At 46.9% G+C, this 23,302-nt stretch overlaps 1 protein-coding gene across 1 annotated transcript in view; it reads left to right on the forward strand.

Moving 5' to 3' along the window:
* Positions 1-23,302, forward strand: part of PYGM (glycogen phosphorylase, muscle associated) — a 1,234,135-nt gene that overhangs the window by 242,309 nt on the left and 968,524 nt on the right. Inside the window, exon 3 of the mRNA XM_073605061.1 lies at positions 4,045-4,123. Within this exon, the coding sequence (XP_073461162.1) occupies positions 4,045-4,123 (79 nt within the window). The remainder of the gene's footprint in view (positions 1-4,044; positions 4,124-23,302) is intronic.

Genomic DNA, 23,302 nt, shown 5'->3' on the forward strand with positions numbered 1-23,302 from the left:
CTTTCTCCATGGCCTCTTCCTGTGCTTTGTCCTCAGAACCAGTGGTGCTCCGTAGGCGTTCAAGGGGCTACGCAACTATGCGGCCAAAGGATGCCATGCGGTGCTTGAGCTGGTGTGCTTGGGGGACAGGAGCCACACTGGGGCAGAGGTTCTGTCATCTCTGCAGGGGCAGGTTCAGAGGTGGTTGACGCCACGCCAACTTAAGGCAGGAATGGTGGTTTGCGACAATGGCACCAACCTCCTCTCTGCCCTCCGACAGGGCCAAATGACCCATGTGCCCTGTTTGGCTCACGTCCTTAACTTGATGGTGCAGCGGTTCTTGGGCAGGTACTCGGGCTTACAGGATGTCCTGAGGCAGGCCAAGAAAGTCTGTGTGCATTTCTGCCGGTCATATAATGCCAGTGCTCGGCTGACGGACCTCCAAAAGGAATTTACCCTGCCCAAGAACCGCCTAATCTGTGACATGCCCACCAGGTGGAACTCAACGTTGGCCATGCTGCAGTGGCTGCACATGCAGCAGAGGGCCATCAATTAGTACATGTGTGACTATGGCACCAGGACAGGGTCAGGAGAGCTTGTTTTTTTTCCCCATGCCAGTGGGCCATGATCAGCGATGCATGCACTATTCTGTCATCATTTGAGGAGGCCACGAGGATGGTGAGCAGTGACAGTGCATGCATCAGTGATACTGTCCCCCTTGTCCACCTGTTGGAGCACATGCTGCATGGAATAATGGACAGGGCACTTGAGGCAGAACAGAGGTGGGAAGAGGAGGACTTCCTTAGCTCTCAAGGCCCCCTTTATCCAGACCGTGTTCCTGCATGCGATCACACAGGAAGAGGACGAGGAGGAGGAGGAAGAGGAGGATTGTGTCAGCATGGAGATGGAGCCTGGCACTCAGCATCAGCAGCAATCTTTAAGGGATCATTTACAGTCCCAAGAAACCCATGGACTTGTACGTGGCTGGGAGGAGGTGGCTGCGGATCATGTCGTCCTTAGTGACCCAGAGGACTCCGGACCGAATGTCTCAGCAAACCTACGCTGCATGGCCTCCCTGATCCTGCAAAGCCTGCGGAAGGATCCTCGTATTCGTGGTAGCAAGGAGAGGGATCAATACTGGCTGGCAACCCTCCTTGATCCACGTTACAAGGGTAAGGTTGCGGACCTTATCTTGCCATCGCAGAGAGAGCAGAGGATGAAACATCTTCTGGAGGCCTTGCAGAAAGGTCTGTGCAACGCGTTCTCAGAGACTGGGAGGTTACAAACTCCTGTTCCTGGACAACGTGTTGCTGAGGCATCGGTCAGTCAAAGAAGGAGCGGTGGAGAAGGTGGCCGTCTGACCAATGCGTTCAGACAATTTTTTAGTCCGCAGCCCCAAGGTATGATTGGTTCCAGCAACCATCGCCAGCGTCTGTTTTACATGGTGCAGGAATACCTAGGGGCAAGATCTCACTTGGACACCTTTCCCACCGAAAATCCTCTGGGTTACTGGATCTTGAGGATGGATCACTGGCCAGAGCTTGCACAGTATGCAATTGAGCTACTGGCCTGTCCTGCATCCAGCATTCTTTCAGAACGTACATTCAGTGCTGCTGGAGGTTTTGTAACCGATCACAGGGTGCGCCTGTCCACCGACTCGGTCGATCGACTGACCTTCATAAAAATGAATCAGTCTTGGATCACCCCCAGCTACCAAGCACCTGATGCTGATGTAACCGAATAATTTTTTTTGAAATGTCAGATCCCTTCAAGACTGCCTATGCTGATGCTGAGTGACTATCCTGTTATGCTGAGTGACTATCCTCTTCCTCCTCAATGATCATGCTGATAGCTTGTAAGAATATTTTTGGTTCTGGGTGCCGCCACCAGTGGCTAAGGCCCAATTTTTCAGCCCCTGTTTAACAGGGGCGTGTGATTACAATTTTTGATGCAATATTTTGCAAGGAGGGTTCGTTGCTGCACTCAACTAGAGTATTTGTGAGGGGTTGCAGTGTTGTGGCACCAGCACCAGTGCCTAAGGCCCAATTTTTCAGCCCCTGTTTAACAGGGGGGGGTGTAATTACAATTTTTGATGCAATACTTTGCAGCAGGGTTTGTTCCTGTGCTCCAACTAGAGTATTTGTGAGGGGTTGCAGTGTTGTGGCACCAGCACCAGTGCCTAGGGCCCAATTTTTCAGCCCCTGTTTAACAGGGGAGGGGGAGTAATTACAATTTTTGATGCAATACTTTGCAGCAGGGTTTGTTCCTGTGCTCCAACTAGAGTATCTGTGAGGGGTTGCAGTGTTGTGGCACCAGTGCCTAAAGCCCAATTTTTCTGCCCCTGTTCAACAGGGACATGTAACTACAATTCTTGAGCTAATATTTCACAGCAGGGCCCGTTTCTGCGCCCACCAAGAGTAACTGTGAGGACTTACAGTGTTGTGGCAACACCTAAGGCCCCAATTTCTGCAGAGTATATAGGGCATGCCACTACTTTTAAACATCCAACTTACAAACGACTCCTACTTGCAAACGGAAGGAGACAACAGGAAGTGAGATGAAATCTACCCCTAGGAAGGGAAATTCTCTCCTGTAAGAGTTAATATGGGAAAAACGTGTCTCCTTTCCACTGGTGCTTTATCACCAATCCTTGTTTCACTAAAAACTCCAAATTGTCAAAAAACATTTGTCATTGGGACAGAAAGTGAGGTAAAATCTTCTGAAGAGGTGCACAGACAGCAAAACAAATGTCACAGGGGTGATAACCCTTCCCTTAGTTTTCCAAAAAGCTTAAAAATAGATTTTTTGGCTGAAGCTACACTTTAAAAATGTACCAGTTCAAAATTACAAATATATTCTGCTTAACAACAAACCTGCAGTCCCTGTCTTGTTTGCACCGCCTGTATACTGCTGTTCAGAGGGCCTGGGGCCCTACGCCTTTCCTTTTTTTAAATTTGGGTGCGGGGTTCCCCTTAATATCCATACAAGACCCAAAGGGCCTGGTAATGGACTGGGGGGGGGTACCCATGCCATTTGTCTCACTGATTTTCATCCATATTACCGGGACTGAACATTACATTAAAGCCGTAAGCAGTTTTAAATGACTTTTATTCCTTTAAAAATGTCATTTTGTGCAGGGACAGTTCTAAGCATGGGAAACACACGCCACTTTACAGGCATACTATAGACACCCCCAGGTACGATATTTAAAGGAATATTTCTCTTTTTTTTTACTTTAAGCATCATTACAATCACCGCTCCCGAAAAAACGGCCGTTCTAAAAACTTTTTTTTGCATTGATACATGTCCCCTGGAGCAGGACCCAGGTCCCCAAACTCTTTTTAGGACAATACCATGCAAATTAACCTTTAAAATTAGCACTTTTGATTTTGAACGTTTGAGTCCCATAGACTTCAATGGGGTTCTAAAGTTCGCGCAAATTTTCGGTCCGTTCGCAGGTTTTGGTGCGAACCGAACCAGGGACCTCATCCCTACTGGTCGCGCTACCGTAGCTGTCTCCTGCTTCGTTCTTCTGTTATTAGCATGATAACTCCTGACGAGGTTTCCGTCACAAGTGATAAAAGCAGCTTGAGTTTTGTGTTGGGGAGGAGGCTATAAATAGATTAGCAGAGCCCTGAACAATTCAAAGAACAGAGCTGGAAGTCTCTACCTATGTGGAGAGTGGGTCTGTGCCCTTCCTCCAATCAGCTGTCTTGGCTTTATGCTCAGGCTTCACTGCAGTGTTAAACAGGAAGAGAAACTCTCCTAACACGATGTGCACTTTCTAAACAGCATATAAAGCTGTAGGGATGTAGGGAAATTTGTTTAATTCCTGTATATCACCTGAGGCTGTTTACTTCACTGGGTATATGTGAGGGTTTACATCCACTTTAAAGGGAGCTCCAGAAATAGATGATCACCACTTTTGTTTTTTTACAAAATTTCAGTTGTAAAGAGGTTAATACAGCTCTTAGTTCTTAATAATTCTACTATATGAGTCACTATGATGAGGTGTATATTGCTGATGATTTAATGTTGCACTAAAACATATGTGAATCTGTTTAGCTTGGTTTGGACATGGAAGATCTGGAGGAGATCGAAGAGGATGCTGGCCTAGGAAATGGAGGCCTGGGAAGACTGGCAGGTATGTCTATAAACATTGTGATTCTGTGCCATTTCCTACTTTTTTTAAAAACAAAAATCACTGCACTTAGTTAAAAGATCTATAAGCTGCTAGCATAAAAGTGCATGGCTATAGTGAACTAGTGTGACAACCAAAACATATCCAATCAATTGTGCAAATAGTTATAAAACATTATGAGCCATATGTGAAATCATCCACATATATAACCACACATAAATATAGTAAATAATACACCTGTATATATCCAATCGTGAATAAATCTAAATCCAATGAGTATTACATGCACATCAAGAAAAAAATATATCACCACAAAACCAAGTTAAAAAGTGCCCATATAGTGTCCAAGCACAAATTGCTACTGTATTCTGTTTCTCGTGATCACTGCTGTCAAGGCAACAACCAAAATAAGTGCTCCCACATGTGTATTCATAAGACGCTTACTAGATAAATATGACCAAATATAATAAATGGGCAAACAGCGCATATGGGGTCAAGTCCTCCTGGGCTCGACCACACCTCTTGACTCGCAGCATATGAGTATTCTCAGATCTCCCCACATTTATGATAAGAAAGAAAAACAAAACAATTTGCATAGGGTAATAAAGTGAAAACCCCCCATTTATAGGTAAAAGCAAAATGCACACTCACATGTAAGAAAATTGACAAGGCTAAACTGTACTGCTAAATAGGCTTCTAGTAGACAAACAGTTCATTCTTATCTGAATTCCTGCAAGCATGCTTGATGATGTTGTGTCCTAGGTCCCCTGTCAGTTTTTTGTTTTTTTTGCCATTGGTGTCCCATTGGTGAAATTTCCCTTCACATTCTACCTCATAGTCACAACAAGAAGTGAGAAGAAATTGTGTATACTTAACTATTTTTAGTCTGCTCTGGTCCAGTCACTGTGATCCCTTGTGTTAGTGAGCAGCGGCTGCATGGGAGAGGAGGGAGCATCCACAATGACTGTGAATTCTAGAAGCCATGAAGTAACTCATAGGCTCTCATGTCCTAGCTGTTTTCGACACTCCATCCTATCCCCTGCAGCAATGGCTCAGTGACACAGGGGAGCCATAGCTGCGGATCATGTGACTGGACCAAAGCGGAGACTAAAAATATAAAAATGAAGTGTATGTGATGTATACATATGTTTCATACACAGATTAGGCAGCATAGGTAGCAGGAAGGGAGAGGGAACATTTAAAAAAAAAAATAGGTATTAATTACACTTTAAGAGTTTAATTAATGTGTTTTAACATAAATATATAGGCAAGCCACATACAGTATATTAAAAGTGAATTAATTTGTTTCAAAAGATAACAAAGAATGTAAACCCTATGCAGTGCCATCACCTTTTGAAATACAGCTCACTCTATATTTTGACTCCTTATAATAGGAGGATCAAAATGAGCTCAAGTATATTCACATGGATACTTTCAAGTACAACGTACATCTACATCCAGAACATGTGGCTCCACAGTCAATTCAACTTTAGGGAGTCATGCACAGTCTAAATAACAATCGAATAGAGCATGTAGAAAGAGAAAGAAGAGTCTAACAATAGTGAAATACTGCTGACACACATTTGTGAGAATTAAAAGCAATGGGAACTCAAATTTATAAAATACAATACAATACTATCTGTGTATTTGAAAAAAACAGCAATGCCACAGAATCCATCCAAAACCCACCTGCTCTCTATTGAGTGGGAAACAATAAAAAAAACAATAGTGTGCAACAATGTGGTAACAGATGGTGGTTCAGACCTGCCCTACACATTCAGGTTTTGTCTGTAGACTTTCTCACGAGCTCCAAAGTCTAAAGCCCCCAAGGAAGTCTAAAGCCCCACACACACAGGCCGAATGTCAGGAGACAACGGCCGGTTCAAAAAAATGTATGTGGATCTGTCGGACATGCATGCTGGAAAACCAGCAGCCGACCGACTCCCGATCAGCGCTCTCAGCCAATGGTAGAAAGCGCTGATCGGTGGGGGGCTGTCTCCCTGTCAGAACACAAGAGCTGAGCCGGGGAGATCGCTGGACTAATCTTGCATGGTTAGTACAGCGGCTCCGATCGGAACTGTCAGGTTTTTTTTGTGCAACCCACGGGGTTACACAAAAAAAAAAAAAACTGCTAGTGTGTACCCGGCTAAAGGATGAAGAGCTTCTTTATATACCTGTAGGCAGGTAATAGTTAATGCTGCCCCAGCTGGGAAGTTTGGAGTTATTGGTGTTCCTGTTTTTTTATTGGCAGGCTTCACTGTGTCCAACCCACTGGTTCCTTATGTTATCAAAAGAACGGGGGGGGTTCGAGCCCAAGGGGGGAAAACTTAGAAAATATCTGAGGGTTTTGTGATGCTGTTCTGCCGGAGTCTGGAAAGCTAGTAATGTGCTAAAGTCAGAGTTCCCACTGCCCAGGAGGATCGCTGGGGCGTGTAGTCCCTCTTGAATACACCAACTATGGACTTAGTGATTGACTCTTTCCTCTACAGGTATGGTGGGGCAGCCACAAACCCAAGTTAGGGACTATGGATGTTAGGGAAATTACTGCACTTTTTTCAGACTGCTATCAGTACATATCATCATGTGAATTTTTTCAAGTTAAGCTTCTGAAACTTTGCCTCTGCCTGGACTGAAGTTACTGGGAGAGTGGTAGCGGTGATATGCTGGACAGGTGGAGAGGGCAAGGGCTCTGCGTGTCCCTCCTAAATACGCATGTAACCATGGTGATGTTTAATACATTGGGAGAGTTTATCAAAGTTCAGTCGGTTGTTCAAGTAAAGGTACCTTGTGTGTAGTGCGGTGACCTTAACCAAAGTGGCTCCTGTAGCCCAGAAGAACCCACTCTGGGGTAGGCCTCTCATGTGACCCTTGCTTGGCGTCCAACGAGGAGGGAAGTATGGAGGACATGACGACCACCACACCCCACCTACTACCCCCCCCCCCCACACTCCTTACATACCAAATGTATTTTTAATATTTATTTTTTATTTTTCAAGTTAGCAGCTTCTTGGTTTTTTGTGTAGGTGAATTTACAACAGTTCAACTGACAAAAACATTTTCTCTATTAAAATAATACTAGTTTAATTGACAATTAATATTGGACAACTGTCAGCCTTTTTTATGAAACCATTAAAGCAAATAAAAATCATAAACGTCCTTAAAAATGTGCATAAAAACAATTTAGGCATGCAAATTAGTCATAGGGGCTGATTTAGAAAAAAAAAAAAAGGCTTACGAATATGTCAACATTCGTGCAAGAGTAACAAATAATACCTGCAATGTTTGTAATTTACAGTATGTGTATTAACGGAAAATTTCCTATCAAATACTTACCGTAATTTTTCTTTCCTGATAGACATCATGGCAGCATACATGTGGTTTAGCCCCGTCTCCCTAACTACCCTCTAGGACACCTCTCCCATGAATCTTTGCTCCGGACTACAGTCCGTGTTCCCTAACTAGCCTACTCCAGGCACTGGGAGGGGACTCCTGCTGCTATGGAGTCTATCAGGAAAGGAAAATTACGGTGGGTATTTGATAGAAAATTTTCACTTTTCCTGACAGACTCCATGACAGCATACGTGTGGGAAATAACTCACCGTACATGCCCAGGTGGGCAAATGCTGGGCAAAGAACTGTCAACCAACAGTACTTGCAAACCAAAATTGACAGACAATAAGGCAGCTGGTTCAATACAGTAGTGAGACACAAACGTGTTGATAGAAGACCAGTAAGCCACCTTACAGACTACTTCGGGAGCGACGTGGCCTGAAGCTGCCCAAGATGTCGAAATGCTCTTGGTTGAATGCACCGTCACTGCCTCCGGAGGAGCCAAGCCCTTCGCTTTATAAGCCCATTGAATAGTCTGAATGATCCATGCAGCAATGAATCTAACCAAGGCTCGCATCCTTTGTTTTTCCCATAGAGAAGGATGAAGAGAGAACCTGATTGACGAAAGGAAGACGTGGCTTCCAGATATTGTTTCAGAGTGTGCCCCACATCAAGGGGGTGGACATCCTGATTTTCTGTTGATCTAAAGGTGGGGAGCACAATTTCTTGGTTTTTATGGAAAATTGTGGTCACTTTAGGATTCAATCCCGGCATAGGGATTAGCACCCTTCTGTCATCAAAGAAAGTTAGAAGTGTAATTAATACCTAACACTATTTTGAACCCAGGTTTCTGATTTCAGATGCTCTTTTTGCTGAAGTAAAGGCCACCAGGAAGGTGGTCTTGAGAGTAAGTTCTTTCATTGAGAGTGGCTCACCGGGGCCTGATCCGAGCTGGGAAAGGAAATCCAAAACAAGGAGGTCCCACTTGGGAAACCTTGGCTTTCTCTGGGGCCTAAGCCTGATGGCTCCTTTGAAGAACTGGTGAATAAGGGAGTGTTTGGCCCATGATACTCCTGTGAATGCCAAGATGGCTGATACCTGTACCCGGAGAGAGCTAACCGATAGGGTTAGGTCTAGACCCGATTGCAGGAAGCTAAGAACGTCCTGAACTGCCGGGGTACTACACAAGTTGGACCTGGAAGACATGTGATCCGTGAATCTGGCCCATATTTGCTCATAGACCCTGTTGGTGCTCCTTCTTCTAGCATTCAGGAGAGTAGGGATGACCTCTACGGGGCAGTCTAGAGCTTCGAGCCTTCCCCTCTGAAGAACCAAGCCCTGAGATGCAGGTGAGGACAGGGGTGCAGGGTTGTGCCCTGAGACAGTAGGTCTGGCCTGAGTGGCAGGGCAACTGAGTCCCGATGACTGAGGAGCATTAAGAGAGGAAACCATGGCCTGTTGGGCCAGAAAGGGATTATAGCTACAACTTCCACCTTCTCCGTTCTGAGTCTACGAAGGAACTGGAGCATCACTGGCACCGGAGGAAAGGCATAAGCCTTGTGGAACCTTCACTGATCCGTGAGGGCATCTATCACATAGACCTGAGGGTATCGGAACCTTGAGTAGTACCTGGCCAACTTGTTGTTGCATGGGGAGGCGAAAAGGTCAACCTCTGGTGACACTCCCAGGGTCAAGAGCCACTCGAACACCTCTTTGTGAAGAGCCCACTCGTTGTTCAGCCGAAAACCAGGAAGAAAATCTGCCTGAACATTCTGGGTCCCTGGTTTGTAGACCGCTGAAATGTTGGCCAAGTTCTGACCCCAGCTCATAATTGGTTCCACTTCCCGTAACAGGGACAAGCTGCGGGTTCCACCCTGCCTCCTTTATGTAGGCCACTGCAGCTGTATTGTCCAACCTGAGCATCCCTGGAATGCGGCCCGGAGCTCCAGAATGTTGGACACTATCCCACGAGAGGGGGAGTTCCACCTGCTCTGCTCTACTTCCAATGCATGCCCCAGCCCTTGTTGCTGGCATCTGATGTTACCGTGACCCATGTGATGTTCCAATTGCAAAGGTTTTCCTGCTGAAGTCACCAAAGGAGGGACACCCTCATAGCTGGAGTAAGGTAGATGTGTTGGCTCTTGCTGTCTGACCTCCATTGCTGGAGAAACCCCTTCTGGAAAGGTTGTGTCTGCCACTGTGCCCACTTCACCATGGGAAATGTGGCTGCCATGGTGCCAATCACCTTCAGACACTGGAGGGCAGAGAGATGGGACGAAGCGAGAATTGAGCGAATTCTGTCCCCGACCACCACAACCTTCTCTTCAGGCAGTGATATGGTGCCCCTTACTGTGTTGAAGTGGGCTCCTAGATGACTCTTCTATAGATTCAGGAGCCACCCGAATTCTTGAAGGGTGGAGATGACCAGGCCCCTGTGTTTTAGAAGTTGACTTTTGTCTTGTGCCAGGAGTAGTTGTCTAAGTAGTGATGAAGACGAACCCCCTTGACTCGGAGCAGAGCCACAACAGCCAACAAGACTTTGGAGAAGACACAAGGTGATGTTATTAGACCGAAGGGGAGACAGGTGAATTGTAAGTGCAGCTGGCCTATGGCAAAATGGAGGATTTGTTGAAAATCCGCTCCCACCAGAACGTGGAAGTAGGCGTCTTTTTAGATCGATCAACACTAACCAGTCACCTGGTTGGACCGACTGCTGGATCGTGAATAAAGACTCCATTTTGAATTTTTCCTTTGTGATGAAGCGATTGAGATGGGTCAAATCTATGACTGGTCTCCACGTGCCGTTCTTTTTCTGTACCATGAACAGAGGAGAATACATGCCCAGGCCTTGCTTGCTGTCCAGAACAGGAATAGCCACGCCTTGCTCCAATAAAGAGTTTACGTAGGCTAATAGGATCTACTTTTTTTCTTCAGAATGTGGAAGGGACGTACGAAGGAATCTGAGCCTGAGGATGCTGCTGAGGACCCAAGTGTGACCTGAGGAGCCCGTTCTGATGGTCCAGAAGTCCTGGATTGAGGGCACCCAGACATGCCCAAAGCAGAGAAGATGAACCCCCACCTGGTGTGCCTGAGCGGGCCCAATCTCAAAAAGACTTTGTGGAATCCTGGTTGCCAGTGGAACCGCCCTTTGCGGGTTTTTGAATGAAAACTGTCTAGCTTTCCAGGATCTTGTAAACTCCCGGCCAGGCCTGTAGCTGCGCGCTTCTCTGACCCAATCTGTATTCTGTCTCTTCGGAAAGGCCCGTCTCTGGCTCTGTGAGCGCCGATCTTGAGGGAAGAATCCTGACTTGCCACCCGTGGCTTGGATTATGGTGCTATCTAGTTAGTTGCCGAAGAGTGGAGCGCCCTTAAAGGGGATTCGGCACCAAGCCTGCTTGGAAGCTGGATCAGCCAATCATGGTCAGAGCCATAAGGCACGTTGAGCTGTGACCACCGCCAGCATAACCCGAGCCACCAGGTGCATGACATCAATGGAAGCCTCCCCCAGAAAGGCAGGTGCCAGCCTGAGTTCCTGGATAGGCAAGCTCATGGCCACTTCACTGGAGATGCCTCTGAGAGTCTCGTCAATGCTGTCCGACTAAGTTTCCATGGCTTTAGATACTGCGGCTATGGCTAGGACCGGCTTGCAGACCATGCCGGTCGTTGGGTAGATCCATTTCAGATCAGAATAAATCCGCCTTTCCAAGGGATCTTTAAAGGAGACCGTGTCTTCCAGAGGAAGGGTCACATATCTGACCAGCCTCAAGAGTGCTGCATCCACCAAGGGAGCCGACTCCAGATACTTGACTTCCTCCTCTATGAAGGCATACAGTTTAAGGATTTTAGATTGCATGGAGCTCTTCTTCTCCACTTTGCCCCACTCGTCAGAGATGATATAGCCCAATTCAGAGAGAAAGGGAAAATAAAAAAAATCCTTACTGAGCTGCTTGAAGAATTTTCTCTGCTTTGGAGGGGAAGTTACTGGATCTTCCCAATTAAGGGCTTCCCTCACTGCTTTCACCAAGGAGGGAACCAGGATGTACTCGAAGCCCATCCCAGGGTCCTCCACCTCCGAATCACTGCCTGAGGGGGCAGCGGATGGGTGGCTTGACTGGGAAGATTCCCATGTGTCGTGGACTTGCCCCTCTCCTGTTGGTGAGCATAGTGGTTCCAGTGGGAGGTCACAAGGCTGACGAGCCTCCCTTTCCTGCAGGGATTCTCTCATGACCCGCTTGACTAAGGATTCTAGGTGCTGGTCTGCACCCTCCCTCTCGTCTGCTACTTTGGAGAAACAGTGGTCGCAGAGGTACTTGCCAGCAGGGACCCAGGCCCTACACCACCACCAAAATTTCTCAGTCCCCCTGCTGGGGCGAGATGGGGTTGGGGGGAGGATCTTTATTGTGGTGTCTGGAACTAGAGGGAGATCCGCAGTGCCTGGACCTGGAGAAGAAGTGTCAGCGATGTAATTTTGAAAAACCGTGCTGAGGATCAGACCTGGAAGGGATGTGAAAGAGAGAGAAAAGGAATAAGGTTGGTTACCTTGTACCCCACTCTTCCAGCAGGCAGAACACAGGGAAAGTCCTCAAACGCAAACCTGCTGCGAGAGGGATGGCCACCAGGAGGCAGTGAAGGATCCATGGTTTCCAAGTAGGTCACTGCAGGAAGAACAACATGTCAGCTGTCAGTCAGGGCCTATTCATTCCCTACAGAACAGACACCTGGGGGAGCCATTGCAGGGGTCTGGGGAAGTCACCCCCAGATTTAAAAGTGGTGCCACATGACGTCACCACCAGCGCCGTGGTCAAGGCATTCACACACATGTGTGACCCAAGCCTCGTTTTCACTCAGAGTCTGCGCATGCGCAGAGCAGACACCGGGCCTCGGAAGAGAGAGAGAGAGAGAGAGCAGCTGCTGGAGTGCAGAAGGAACCAGCCACCATGCTCAAGGGAAACCAACACAGAGGGAAAGAAGAAGGGGAAACAGGACCCCAAGGTACCAAACAATACATTGTGTATATATATTATGTGCATATATATATATGTATATATGTATGTATGTATATATGTATAAAACACTGCTTCCATGGATAATGCTGTCCAACTCACCAATCCACCCCACAATAGTCTAGGCCGAGGGACACACACACACACACACACACACACACACACACACACACACCGGACTTGTGGCAGGTAATGGCCACCTGCTAACAGCTAGGCAATCTGGCCAGTGCATGCTTGCCTGCTAATGGCCAGGCCTCCAGCTCTTCAGCGCTACTCTGTTCATACACTCCATACCCTGCTTAACAGTCAAGGCTTATAGGAGGGGCGTGACTCCAGGTTGCTCTGCTGATCCTGATTGTAGGGGAGTCATCTTCAAGTAGGAGAACCATTGACTTACCTATTGAGGAGGACAAAAAAGGAACACAGCCTGTAGTCCGGAGCAAAGATTTATGGGAGAGGTGTCCTATAGGGAAGCTATGGAGGCAGAGCTAACCCACACGTATGCTGCCATGGAGTCTGGAAAGTTTTGTTTCCTTGATGCTTTTATCTGGTTGAATGTAGCAAACACTAACATTCAACCCTAAGAGAAAATAGCTTAAAATAGATGTAAACTCGATTCATGAAATTTGAGCTGGGCACATACAGTATATCTACAGTGTTTTCTTATCTTTCTTCAAAGACCTAAGTGCCGTGGCTTTCTTCTGCTCCATTCTTCTGTTATCAGCATGATAACTTCTGACAAGTTCTCTGTCAACTGTGATAAAACCAGGCTGAATTTTGTGTCAGGGTGGGTGCTATAAATAGATTAGCAGAGAGCTGGTCTATTCACAGCATAGCTCTGAAAGTATCTGCCTATGTGGAGGGGGGGGTGTGCCTTTCCTCCAATCAGCTGTCTCCCAGTGTAAGCAAAGAATCCACACCCACAGGTAAATCAGGAAGAGAAAATTCTAACAGGATGTGCACTTTCTAAACAGTATATAAAACTGAAGAAAGCAGATATGCATGCAAAACTTATGTAGGGAGATTTGTTTAATGTCTTTGTATCATCTGAGGCTGTTCACTTCACTGGGTATATGTGAGGGTTTACATCCACTTTAAGAACTTTCAAACATGAGAGTAATAGGTTGTGAACTTTCGACCAGCAGGAGGCCTAATATGAGGGAGGCTTCTGCACTGTGTAGAGCCTATAGAGAATCTTGTGCAAACGACCAAATGCAGCTGCAGAGTAAAGAAAACATTTAGCAGTATAATTTTGTTATTATCATTTGAATGACATCTCTGGGTCCCTGCAGCTAAAGTAAACAAAGGGAGCGGTGTCACCTAGTGATGTTGTTGACTAAATATTTATGTATTTATTCAATTATGTCACTGGGTAACCTGGCCCCTTTATTTTTGTTTGATGGACTTGTCTTTTTTCAACCTCACCTATTATGTAACTATGTTTACTCTAGCAGCGGGGACCCAGGGATGTCATTCAGGTGATAATACAAATGCTAAATGTTTTTTCTTCACTCTGCAGCTGCATTTGGCTGCACACCTATTTGTTTGCCCGCGGAAAAAGGTGCTTATATGTCACGGTATCCCGCTATGTTAGAAGCATGTGGCCTGGTATGGTTTAGGGAGGGAGGGATAAAGCACATGCATTTCCTCTCCCTTTCCTTGCTTATGAGGCTTCATGTTCAGAAAAGGGGGTGGGATGGATTTTGGGGGATCTCACGCTTTTTTTTCATGAGTTTTGCATGAGGTTTCCCCTTAAATTTCATAAAAAGACTGGTAAAGAATTTGGGGGGAACCCCATGCTGTTTTTTTTCTGTTCATGCTGTCCCCCATAAAATCCATGTCAGACCTAAATGGGGCCTCATGCTGCTTTGTTTAGACTTCCCATCAGTCAGGTATCCCCTGATTCCCCAGCTGAAAGTGAAGGGCAGGGATGTGTAACTGGTTGTTAGGATGGAGGCAGGTGCTGGCTCCCTAATGACCAGAAGTAGAGATGAGCTTCGTGTTTGAGTCGAACGCATGTTCGACTTGAACATCGTGTGTTCGGTCGTTCGCCGCATTACAAACGTTATGGGTCGTTTGCGCCAAATTTGAGTGGCGCGTCACGGCCCATAATTCACTGCGGCATCGCAGTGCATTGCTGGCTGAAGATTGGCCAAGCATGCACTATGACCCGCATGCTTGGCCAATCACAGCGCTGTGTGTACAGAGAGCCGTAATTGGCCAAAGCTTTTGGCTTTGGCCAATTATGGCTCAGGGGGTTTAGTACACGCCCCACACTATATAATGCCGCCTGCACGTTGGCCCTGTGTAGTGTGTTGTGGTGGTGAGAGATTGATAGACAGAGAGACAGTGTCATTTGATTTAAGTTAGATAGAGTAGGCAGGTCGAGTCAGTTAGCTGCACTTGCAGTGTATTGTGTGTATATATATGCATCCCAGGTGTTGTGTGTGTGTATGTATGTATATGTGTATATATATATATATATATATATATATATATATATATATATATATACACACTGTATTCAGTTTAGCTAGATCCTGTTCTTCTTTTCCTAATATACTGACAGGCAGGCACGTGTTTTTACAGTATTTCCAGTTACTGTACTGTGTACCCTGCACAATTGCACCTACAGTATAGCTACCTGAAGCCAGGTGCTTGTGTGGGCTCTTGACATATTTCCAGTTACTGTACTGTGCACCCTGCACAGTTGCACCTACAATATAACTACCTGAAGCCAGGTGCTTGTGTAGACTCCTGATGTATTTCCAGTTACTGTACTGTGTACCCTGCACAGTTGCACCTACAGTATAGCTACCTGAAGCCAGGTGATTGTGTGGGCTCTTGACATATTTCCAGTTACTGTACTGTGTACCTTGCACAGTTGCACCTACAGTATAGCTACCTGAAGCCAGGTGCTTGTGTGGGCTCTTGATGTATTTCCAGTTACTGTACTGTGTACCATGCACAGTTGCACCTACAGTATAGCTACCTTAAGACAAGTTCAGGTGTTCTCATACTAATAATACTACATGCAGGCAGTTGATTCTGCTAGCTGTAGTATAATCAGTATATATATATATATATATATATATATATATATATATATATATATATATATATATATATATATCCCAGTTTTGTGCAGCTACATCTTACTGCAGGCCAATAGTATGTCTGGAAGGCCAACAAGGAGAGGCAGACAGTCACAAGCCAATAAAAGAGGGCAAGCAGGCTCTGTGTCTAGAGGCAACAGTGCTGGTCATGGATACGGTGCATCCCCATCAGCACGTGGCCGCGGGACACGCTTGGCCTTTTTTTCAGCAGCTGGTCGTGTTGAGCCGCAACATGCGGAAGATCGAGTGGATAACCAAGCCGTCCTCATCCTCCTCATCCTCTCTCACCCAGGCTCAGGGTACTTTGTCTGGCAAAGCAGCTTCCAACGCGGCCTATTCCCTCGGCTCAATGGCATCAGTGACTCCTTCACTAGCCCCACCATGTCCTCCTGAGGAGTCCCCCCAAACTGTTTGACCACAGTGTTGGGTACATGCTCCAGGAGGATGCCCAGTGTTTTGAAGGCTCCAATGATGGTACTCAGCTAGAGGAGGGCAGTAACGTGAGCCCAGGCAGAGGGGGTGCCCAAGAAGGACAGCAATCTGGCAGTCATATTCCCCCTGCTGCAGCATACTGCCAGGTTTGCTCCAGTGATGAGGAGGGAGTGAATGATGAGGTCACTGACTCCACGTGGGTGCCTGATAGGAGAGAGGAGGAGGAGGAGGAGGAAGAGGCACATCACCAACAAGGCAGGATGCCCTCCAGGAGCCAGCCTAAGGGCAGCACACTGACTACACCACAGAGCTCCGCATGTGCAGGTCGCTGCTGTCTCTGCGCGTTATTCCAAAAGTTCTTTGGTGTGGGCCTTTTTTGAGACGAGTGCATCAGATCCCACCACTGCTATTTGCAACATATGTCTCAAGTGTATCTCGCGTGGCCAAAACATCTCCCGCTTGGGCACCACATGCTTGACCAGACATACAGTATGTTGACCTACCATGCAGTTTGTTGGCAAGCGTACCTAAAAGACCCACACCAAAGAACAAAGAGGACCTCTCCTTGCTCCTCATCAGCTGGGATCTCCAACCCCACTATACCTTCAGTCCTCTCTGAGACCTGCACTGAGAGGAATGAAGGTGTAGAATTAGGTGTGTCACAGCCAAGTACTTGCGGGCAATCTGCTATCGTTACACCGATGTCAGATTGTACCAGGCAAATTTCCCTGTCCCAGGTGCTGCACCGCAGAAAGAAAATTGCTCCCAGCCATCCACATGCCCAGCAGTTTAATGCTAGCTTGGCAAAATTGCTAGCACTTCAACTGCTGACTTTTCAGTTGGTAGACTCTGTCCCCTTCCGTGAGTTTGTCGAATGTGCGGTTCCTCAGTGGCAGGTTCCCAAACGCCACTTTTTTCTCACGGAAGGCGATTCCGGCTCTCTACCGGCATGTGGAAGGCAATGTCCATGCCTCGCTGGACAGGGCGGTCAGCGGTAAGGTGCATATTACCGCTGACTCATGGTCCAGCAGGCATGGACAGGGAAATTACCTAAGTTTCACGGCGCATTGGGTGACTCTGCTGGCAGCTGGGAAGGATGCAGGACAAGGTGCAGTAGTGTTGGAGGTTGTTTCGCCACCATGCCTCCAAAATGCCACTACTGGGATTCTGACACATCTTTCTCCTCCACCCCCTCCTCTTCTTCCTCCATGGCCTCTTCCTGTGCTTTGTCCTCGGAACCAGTGGTGCTCCGTAGGCCTTCAAGGGGCTACGCAAGTACGCAGGCCAAAAGATGCCATGCCGGGCTTGAGCTGGTGTGCTTGGGGGACAAGAGCCACACTGGGGCAGAGAATCTGTCAGCTCTGCAGGGGCAGGTTCAGAGGTGGTTGACGCCACGCCAACTTAAGGCAGGAATGGTGGTTTGCACCAATGGCACCAACCTTCTCTCCGCCCTCCGACAGGGACAACTGACCCATGTGCCCTGTTTGGCTCACGTCCTTAACTTGGTGGTGCAGCGGTTCTTGGGCAGGTACCCGGGCTTACAGGATGTCCTGAGGCAGGCCAGGAAAGTCTGTGTGCATTTCCGCCGGTCATATAATGCCAGTGCTCCGCTGGCAGACCTCAAAAAGGAATTTAACCTGCCCAAGAACCACCTAATCTGTGACATGCCCACCAGGTGGAACTCAACGTTGGCCATGCTGCAGTGGCTGCACATGCAGCAGAGGGCCATCAATGAGTACCTGTGCAACTATGGCACCAGGACAGGGTCAGGGGAGCTTGTTTTTTTTCCCCACGCCAGTGGGCCATGATCAGGGATGCATGCACTGTCCTGTCACCATTTGAGGAGGCCACGAGGATGGTGAGCAGTGACAGTGCATGCATCAGTGACACTGTCCCTCTTGTCCACCTGTTGGAGCACAGGCTGCATGGAATAATGGACAAGGCACTTGAGGCAGAACAGAGGCAGGAAAAGGAGGACTTCCTTAGCTCTCAAGGCCCCCTTTATCCAGACAGTGTTCCTGTGTGCCCGCCAATCACACAGGAAGAGGACGAGGAGGAGGAGGATTGTGTCAGCATGGAGGTGGAGCCTGGCACTCAGCATCAGCAGCAGTCTTTAAGGGATCATTTACAGTTCCAAGAAACCCATGGACTTGTACGTGGCTGGGAGGAGGTGGCTGCGAATCATGTCGTCCTTAGTGACCCAGAGGACTCCAGACCGAATGCCTCAGCAAACCTACGCTGCATGGCCTCCCTGATCCTGCAAAGCCTGCGGAAGGATCCTCGTATTTGTGGTATCAAGGAGAGGGATCAATACTGGCTGGCAACCCTCCTTGATCCACGTTACAAGAGTAAGGTTACAGATCTTATCTTGCCGTCGCAGAGGGAGCAGAGGATGAAACATCTTCGGGAGGCCTTGCAGAAAGGTCTGTGCAACACGTTCCCAGAGACTGGGAGGTTACAAACTCCTGTTCCTGGACAACGTGTTGCCGAGGCTTCGGTCAGTCAAAGAAGGAGTGGTGGAGAAGGTGGCCATCTGACCGATGCGTTCAGACAATCTTTTAGTCCGCAGCCCCAAGGTATGATCGGTTCCAGCAACCGTCGCCAGCATCTGTTTTACATGGTGCATTAATACCTAGGGGCAAGATCTCACTTGGACACCTTTCCCACCGAAAATCCTCTGGGTTACTGGGTCTTGAGGATGGATCACTGGCCAGAGCTTGCACAGTATGCAATTGAACTACTGGCCCTGCGACTGGAAAAGTCCGCTGAAGGTCTGGTGAAGCCCACACACGATCGGATTGTCCGCCAGATTTGGTCCGTTGGCGTCCCTCGGACAAGTCCAGTCGAAAAGTCCGACTGCGTGTACGCTGACTTTTCGACCGGACTTGTCCGGCGGACGCTGACGGACCAAATCCGGTGGACAATCCGATCGTGTGTGGGCTTCACCGGACCTTCAGTGGACTTTTCCAGTCACAAATCTGATGGACTTTAGATTTGGAACATGCTTCAAATCTTTACGTCGTAACTCCGCCGGACCCAGAAATCCGCTCGTCTGTATGCTAGTCCGACGGACAAAAACCCACGCTAGGGCAGCTATTGGCTACTGGCTATCAACTTCCTTATTTTAGTCCGGTGTACATCATCATGTACGAATCTGTCGGACTTTGGTGTGATCGTGTGTAGGCAAGTCTGTTCATTAGAAAGTCTGTTGAAAGTCCGCCAAAAGTCCGTCGAAAGTCTGTCGAAAGTCTGTCGGACGGGCTGTCGGACTTTTGTAGCTGAAAAGTCCGACCGTGTGTACGCGGCATAACTGTAAGGACTTACAGTGTTGTGGCACCAGCAAAACCACCACCACCAAAGGCCCAATTTTTCTACCCCTGTTCAACAGGTGCATGTAATTACAATTCTTGATGTAATATTTCATAGCAGGGCTCGTTCCAGCGCCCACCAAGAGTAACTGTGAGGACTTACAGTGTTGTGGCACCAGCACCACCACCATCACCAAAGGCCCAATTTTTCTGCCCCTGTTCAACAGGGGCATGTAATTACAATTCTTGATCTAATATTTCACAGCAGGGCCCTGTGAGGGCTTACAGTGTTGTGGCAACACCAACACCTAAGGCCACAATTTCTGCTGAGTATATAGGGCAGGCCCCTACTTTCAAACATCCAACTTACAAACGACTCCTACTTGCAAACGGAAGGAGACAACAGGAAGTGAGATGAAATCTACCCCTAGGAAGAGAAATTCTCTCCTGTAAGAGTTAATATGGGAAAAACGTTTCTCCTTTCCACTGATGCTTTATCACCAATCCTTGTTTTTCTAAAAACATTTGTCATTGAGACAGAAAGTGAGGTGAAATCTTATGAAGAGGAGCACAGACAGCAAAACAAATGTCACAGGGGTGATAACCTTTCCCTATGTTTTCCAAAAAGCTTAAAAATAGATTTTTTGGCTAGAGCTATACTTTAAAAATGTACCAGTTCAATATTACAAACAGATTCTACTTAACAACAAACCTACAGTCCCTGTCTTGTTTGCACCGCCTGTACAAACTCTGACTGCTGTTCAGAGTATATAGGGCCTGGGGGCCCCACACCTTTCCTTTTTTTAATTTAAACACAGAGATCCTGGTTCTCTGAGGGGAGAAGAGACAGACTGTGTGTTCATACAAAGTATGAACACTGATCTATCTCTTCCCCTAGCAAGTCCCATCCCCCCTTCAGTTAAAACACACACTAGGGAACACAGTTAACCCCTTGATCGCCCCCTAGTATTAACCCCTTCACTGCCAGTGACATTTTTACAGTAATCAGTGCATTTTTATAGCACTGATCGCTGTATAAATGCCAATGGTCCCAAAAATGTGTCAAAATTGTCCAATGTGTCCGCCATAATGTCGCAGTCATGATAAAAATCGCAGATCGCCACCATTACTAGTAAAAAATAATAATAATAAAACTGCTATAAATCTATCCCCTATTTTGTAGACACTATAACTTTTGCGCAAACCAATCAATACGCTTATTGCGATTTTTGTTACCAAAAATATGTAGAAGGATACATATCGGCCTAAACTGAGAAAAAAATAGTTTTTTTTTTAAAAAATGGGGATATTTATTATAGTAAAAAGTACAAAATATTGTGTTTTTTTCAAAATTGTTGCTCTTTTTTTGTTTATGATCAAACACAACCAAAAGTAATCTCTAATTGTGGGAAAAAAAGGACGTCAATTTTGTTTGGGTACAACAATGGCCTGGTCATTCAGCAGCCAAATCTTCTGGGGCTGAAGTGGTTAATAAGACAAGTGGCCACTCACTAAAATTAGAAGAAAAGAGGTTTAACCTTGAACTGCGTAGAGGGTTGTACGAGTGTAAGAGGGTTGTACTGTAATGCCCCGTACACACGGTCGGATATTCCGATGGAAAATGTCCGATCGGAGCGTGTTGTCGGAAATTCCGACCGTGTGTGGGCTCCATCGGACATTTTCCATCGGTTTTCCAACACACAAAGTTTGAGAGCAGGAGATAAAATTTTCCGACAACAAAATCTGATTGCGTCAATTCCGACCGTGTGTGGCCTGTTCCGACGCACAAAGTGCCACGCATGCTCAGAAGAAATTTCGACACGGAACAGCTCGGTCATGTAAAATTAGCGTTCGCAATGGATACAGCACTTTCGTCATGCTGCAATGTTAAAAATGGTTTAATACAGCACACTCTCTTCTTCTTTATAATGTGACAAGAATTAAGTAGTTTTTCTGCTCATATTCACACACACTTCTCCCAAACTTATTTTTTTGTTTTTTTTTGGGATTCCCTGAATATATTGTTATTTGTCACATCTGACAGAATTTTTTTTTTTTTGTTTTCTTTTTTTTTTATTTAAAGCCATTTTTGGTTTAGATTTTATGTTTGTATTTTTTCCAAGGCTGATCTTTGTTTAATGTTATTTTTAGTTTTACTCCAGACTATTTTTGTGTGTGTTTTGTGTGTCAAGTTACCACAACACCATTGATATCTTTTATTATTTAATCTCAAGGAGATTGTTTGGTGTTGGTGTCCCTTGTTAATTTCACATTGTATTTTTGAAATGTACCTGAATCCTCACAAACAAACTGTCCTTTTTGAAGTAAAACACACATAGGCAAGTATAATTCAAAACAAAATTCCTTTATTAAGGGCTCAGAACCAAACAAAGAGGGAGGCAACACTGGATAAACATGAGAAATTAGCGAAGCCTGGGATCCCCAGGGCAGACATCAATTCTTGAACATCAAAATTGGTGGCCTGAGGAGTCCCTATGTAAGGGAGGCCAGTCTGGTCCAGAAGTCGCAGAGATCCGGAAAGCAGCAGATGACATCTGTGTCCCCAGGCTGTGGTACCACAAGAGGCTGCATCTTTTGGCCGACCACTTTCTGGTCTTCCTTCCACGCTTCATTCTGGGCTGTGGCTGTGCTGTTGGAGATGTGGCAGGAGGAGGAGTAGGACCTGGAGGAGGAGGAGGACTGGGAGGACCTGGAGGAGAAGGAGGAGGAGGACCTTCAGGAGGAGGAGGAGGACCATCTGTGAGTTCGCAAAGGTGTGTCTGAGATGTAATTTGGCCCTCATACCTTTATTAAGAGCCTCCAATATGAGTGACTCACACATGAGTTGTTGTCCCTCCTCCATCCTCTGCATTTTAGAGGCAATGATGGCAGCAATGTCCTCCTCCACAGTGTGTGGTGCTCCCACGGCCTCTGTAGCCCTCCAAAAGAGGCCTATGGCAGCCTCCTCTTGGGCATTCCTCCTCCTGCCACTTTCTCTTTCCAGGTGTTGGGGAGGGACCGGCATATCAGGCAGCCGGCTCGGCCCGGCCACCTCCTGGCTGAGACTTCCCTGTGTATGAAAAAGGGACATGGTTTTAGTTTTTGCATCATCAATCACAATCCTAAATTAGTACTCCAAACTAACATCTAGTTAACATCATTGATTGGACAACCTGAACTATTTAGAGGAATGCTATACCTGGCTCAATCTGGGCTCCTCCACATGTTGTTGCCTGGAAGGCCCAGGTTGGGCGTCAGAAGCCTCAGCCGGGGGGGAAGGAAGCGTGGAAGGAAGACTGGAGAGTAATGGCCTGGGTTCAGTCTGGCCTGCCAGAAAATGCAGCCTGTCATAGTACCACATCCTGGGGACATAGATGTCATCTGCTGCTCCAGATCTCTGTGAATCCTGGACTTTCTGGCGCTCCCTTACATATGTGTTCCTCAGGCCACCAATTAAGATCTTCAAATATGTGATGTCTGCCGTGGGGATCACCTGCTTCACAATTTCCAACAATTGATCCAGTGCTGCCTTCCTCTTTGTTTGGTTCCTGTAATGGGGGTGGTTGATCTCCAACAAACCGGGCAGCTCCCTGAACATGTCAATGAATATTGACATGAAGTCATTATCTTGTAATAAGATATCCATGTTCACTGCAAGACACAACACAAGACAAAGCCTAATGTCAGACAAAACTCTCCTAATCTTGTTACAATATAGGCCTCAATCTAGAAGCAGTATAGGCACAAGTTTGTCTCTTACCTTCGTTCTTACGATCGGCGCGTCCAATGCTCCTTCCTCCGCTCACAGATCGTACGTAATACGCACATGTGTTACGCTTTATACACACTGCGCATGCATGTAACTCCGCCCGCCCCTGACGTTCTTTCTAGTCTATTCCCCGCCCCTTTTCGTTCGGCGCAGTGGGTGAAGAGCACATGGCGGACTCACAGCAGGTGCGTGCTAATTATAGCAACGAGGAGGAGGAAAGCCCG

Source organism: Aquarana catesbeiana, linkage group LG11, assembly GCF_042186555.1.
Source record: "Aquarana catesbeiana isolate 2022-GZ linkage group LG11, ASM4218655v1, whole genome shotgun sequence".
Taxonomy (NCBI): domain Eukaryota; kingdom Metazoa; phylum Chordata; class Amphibia; order Anura; family Ranidae; genus Aquarana; species Aquarana catesbeiana.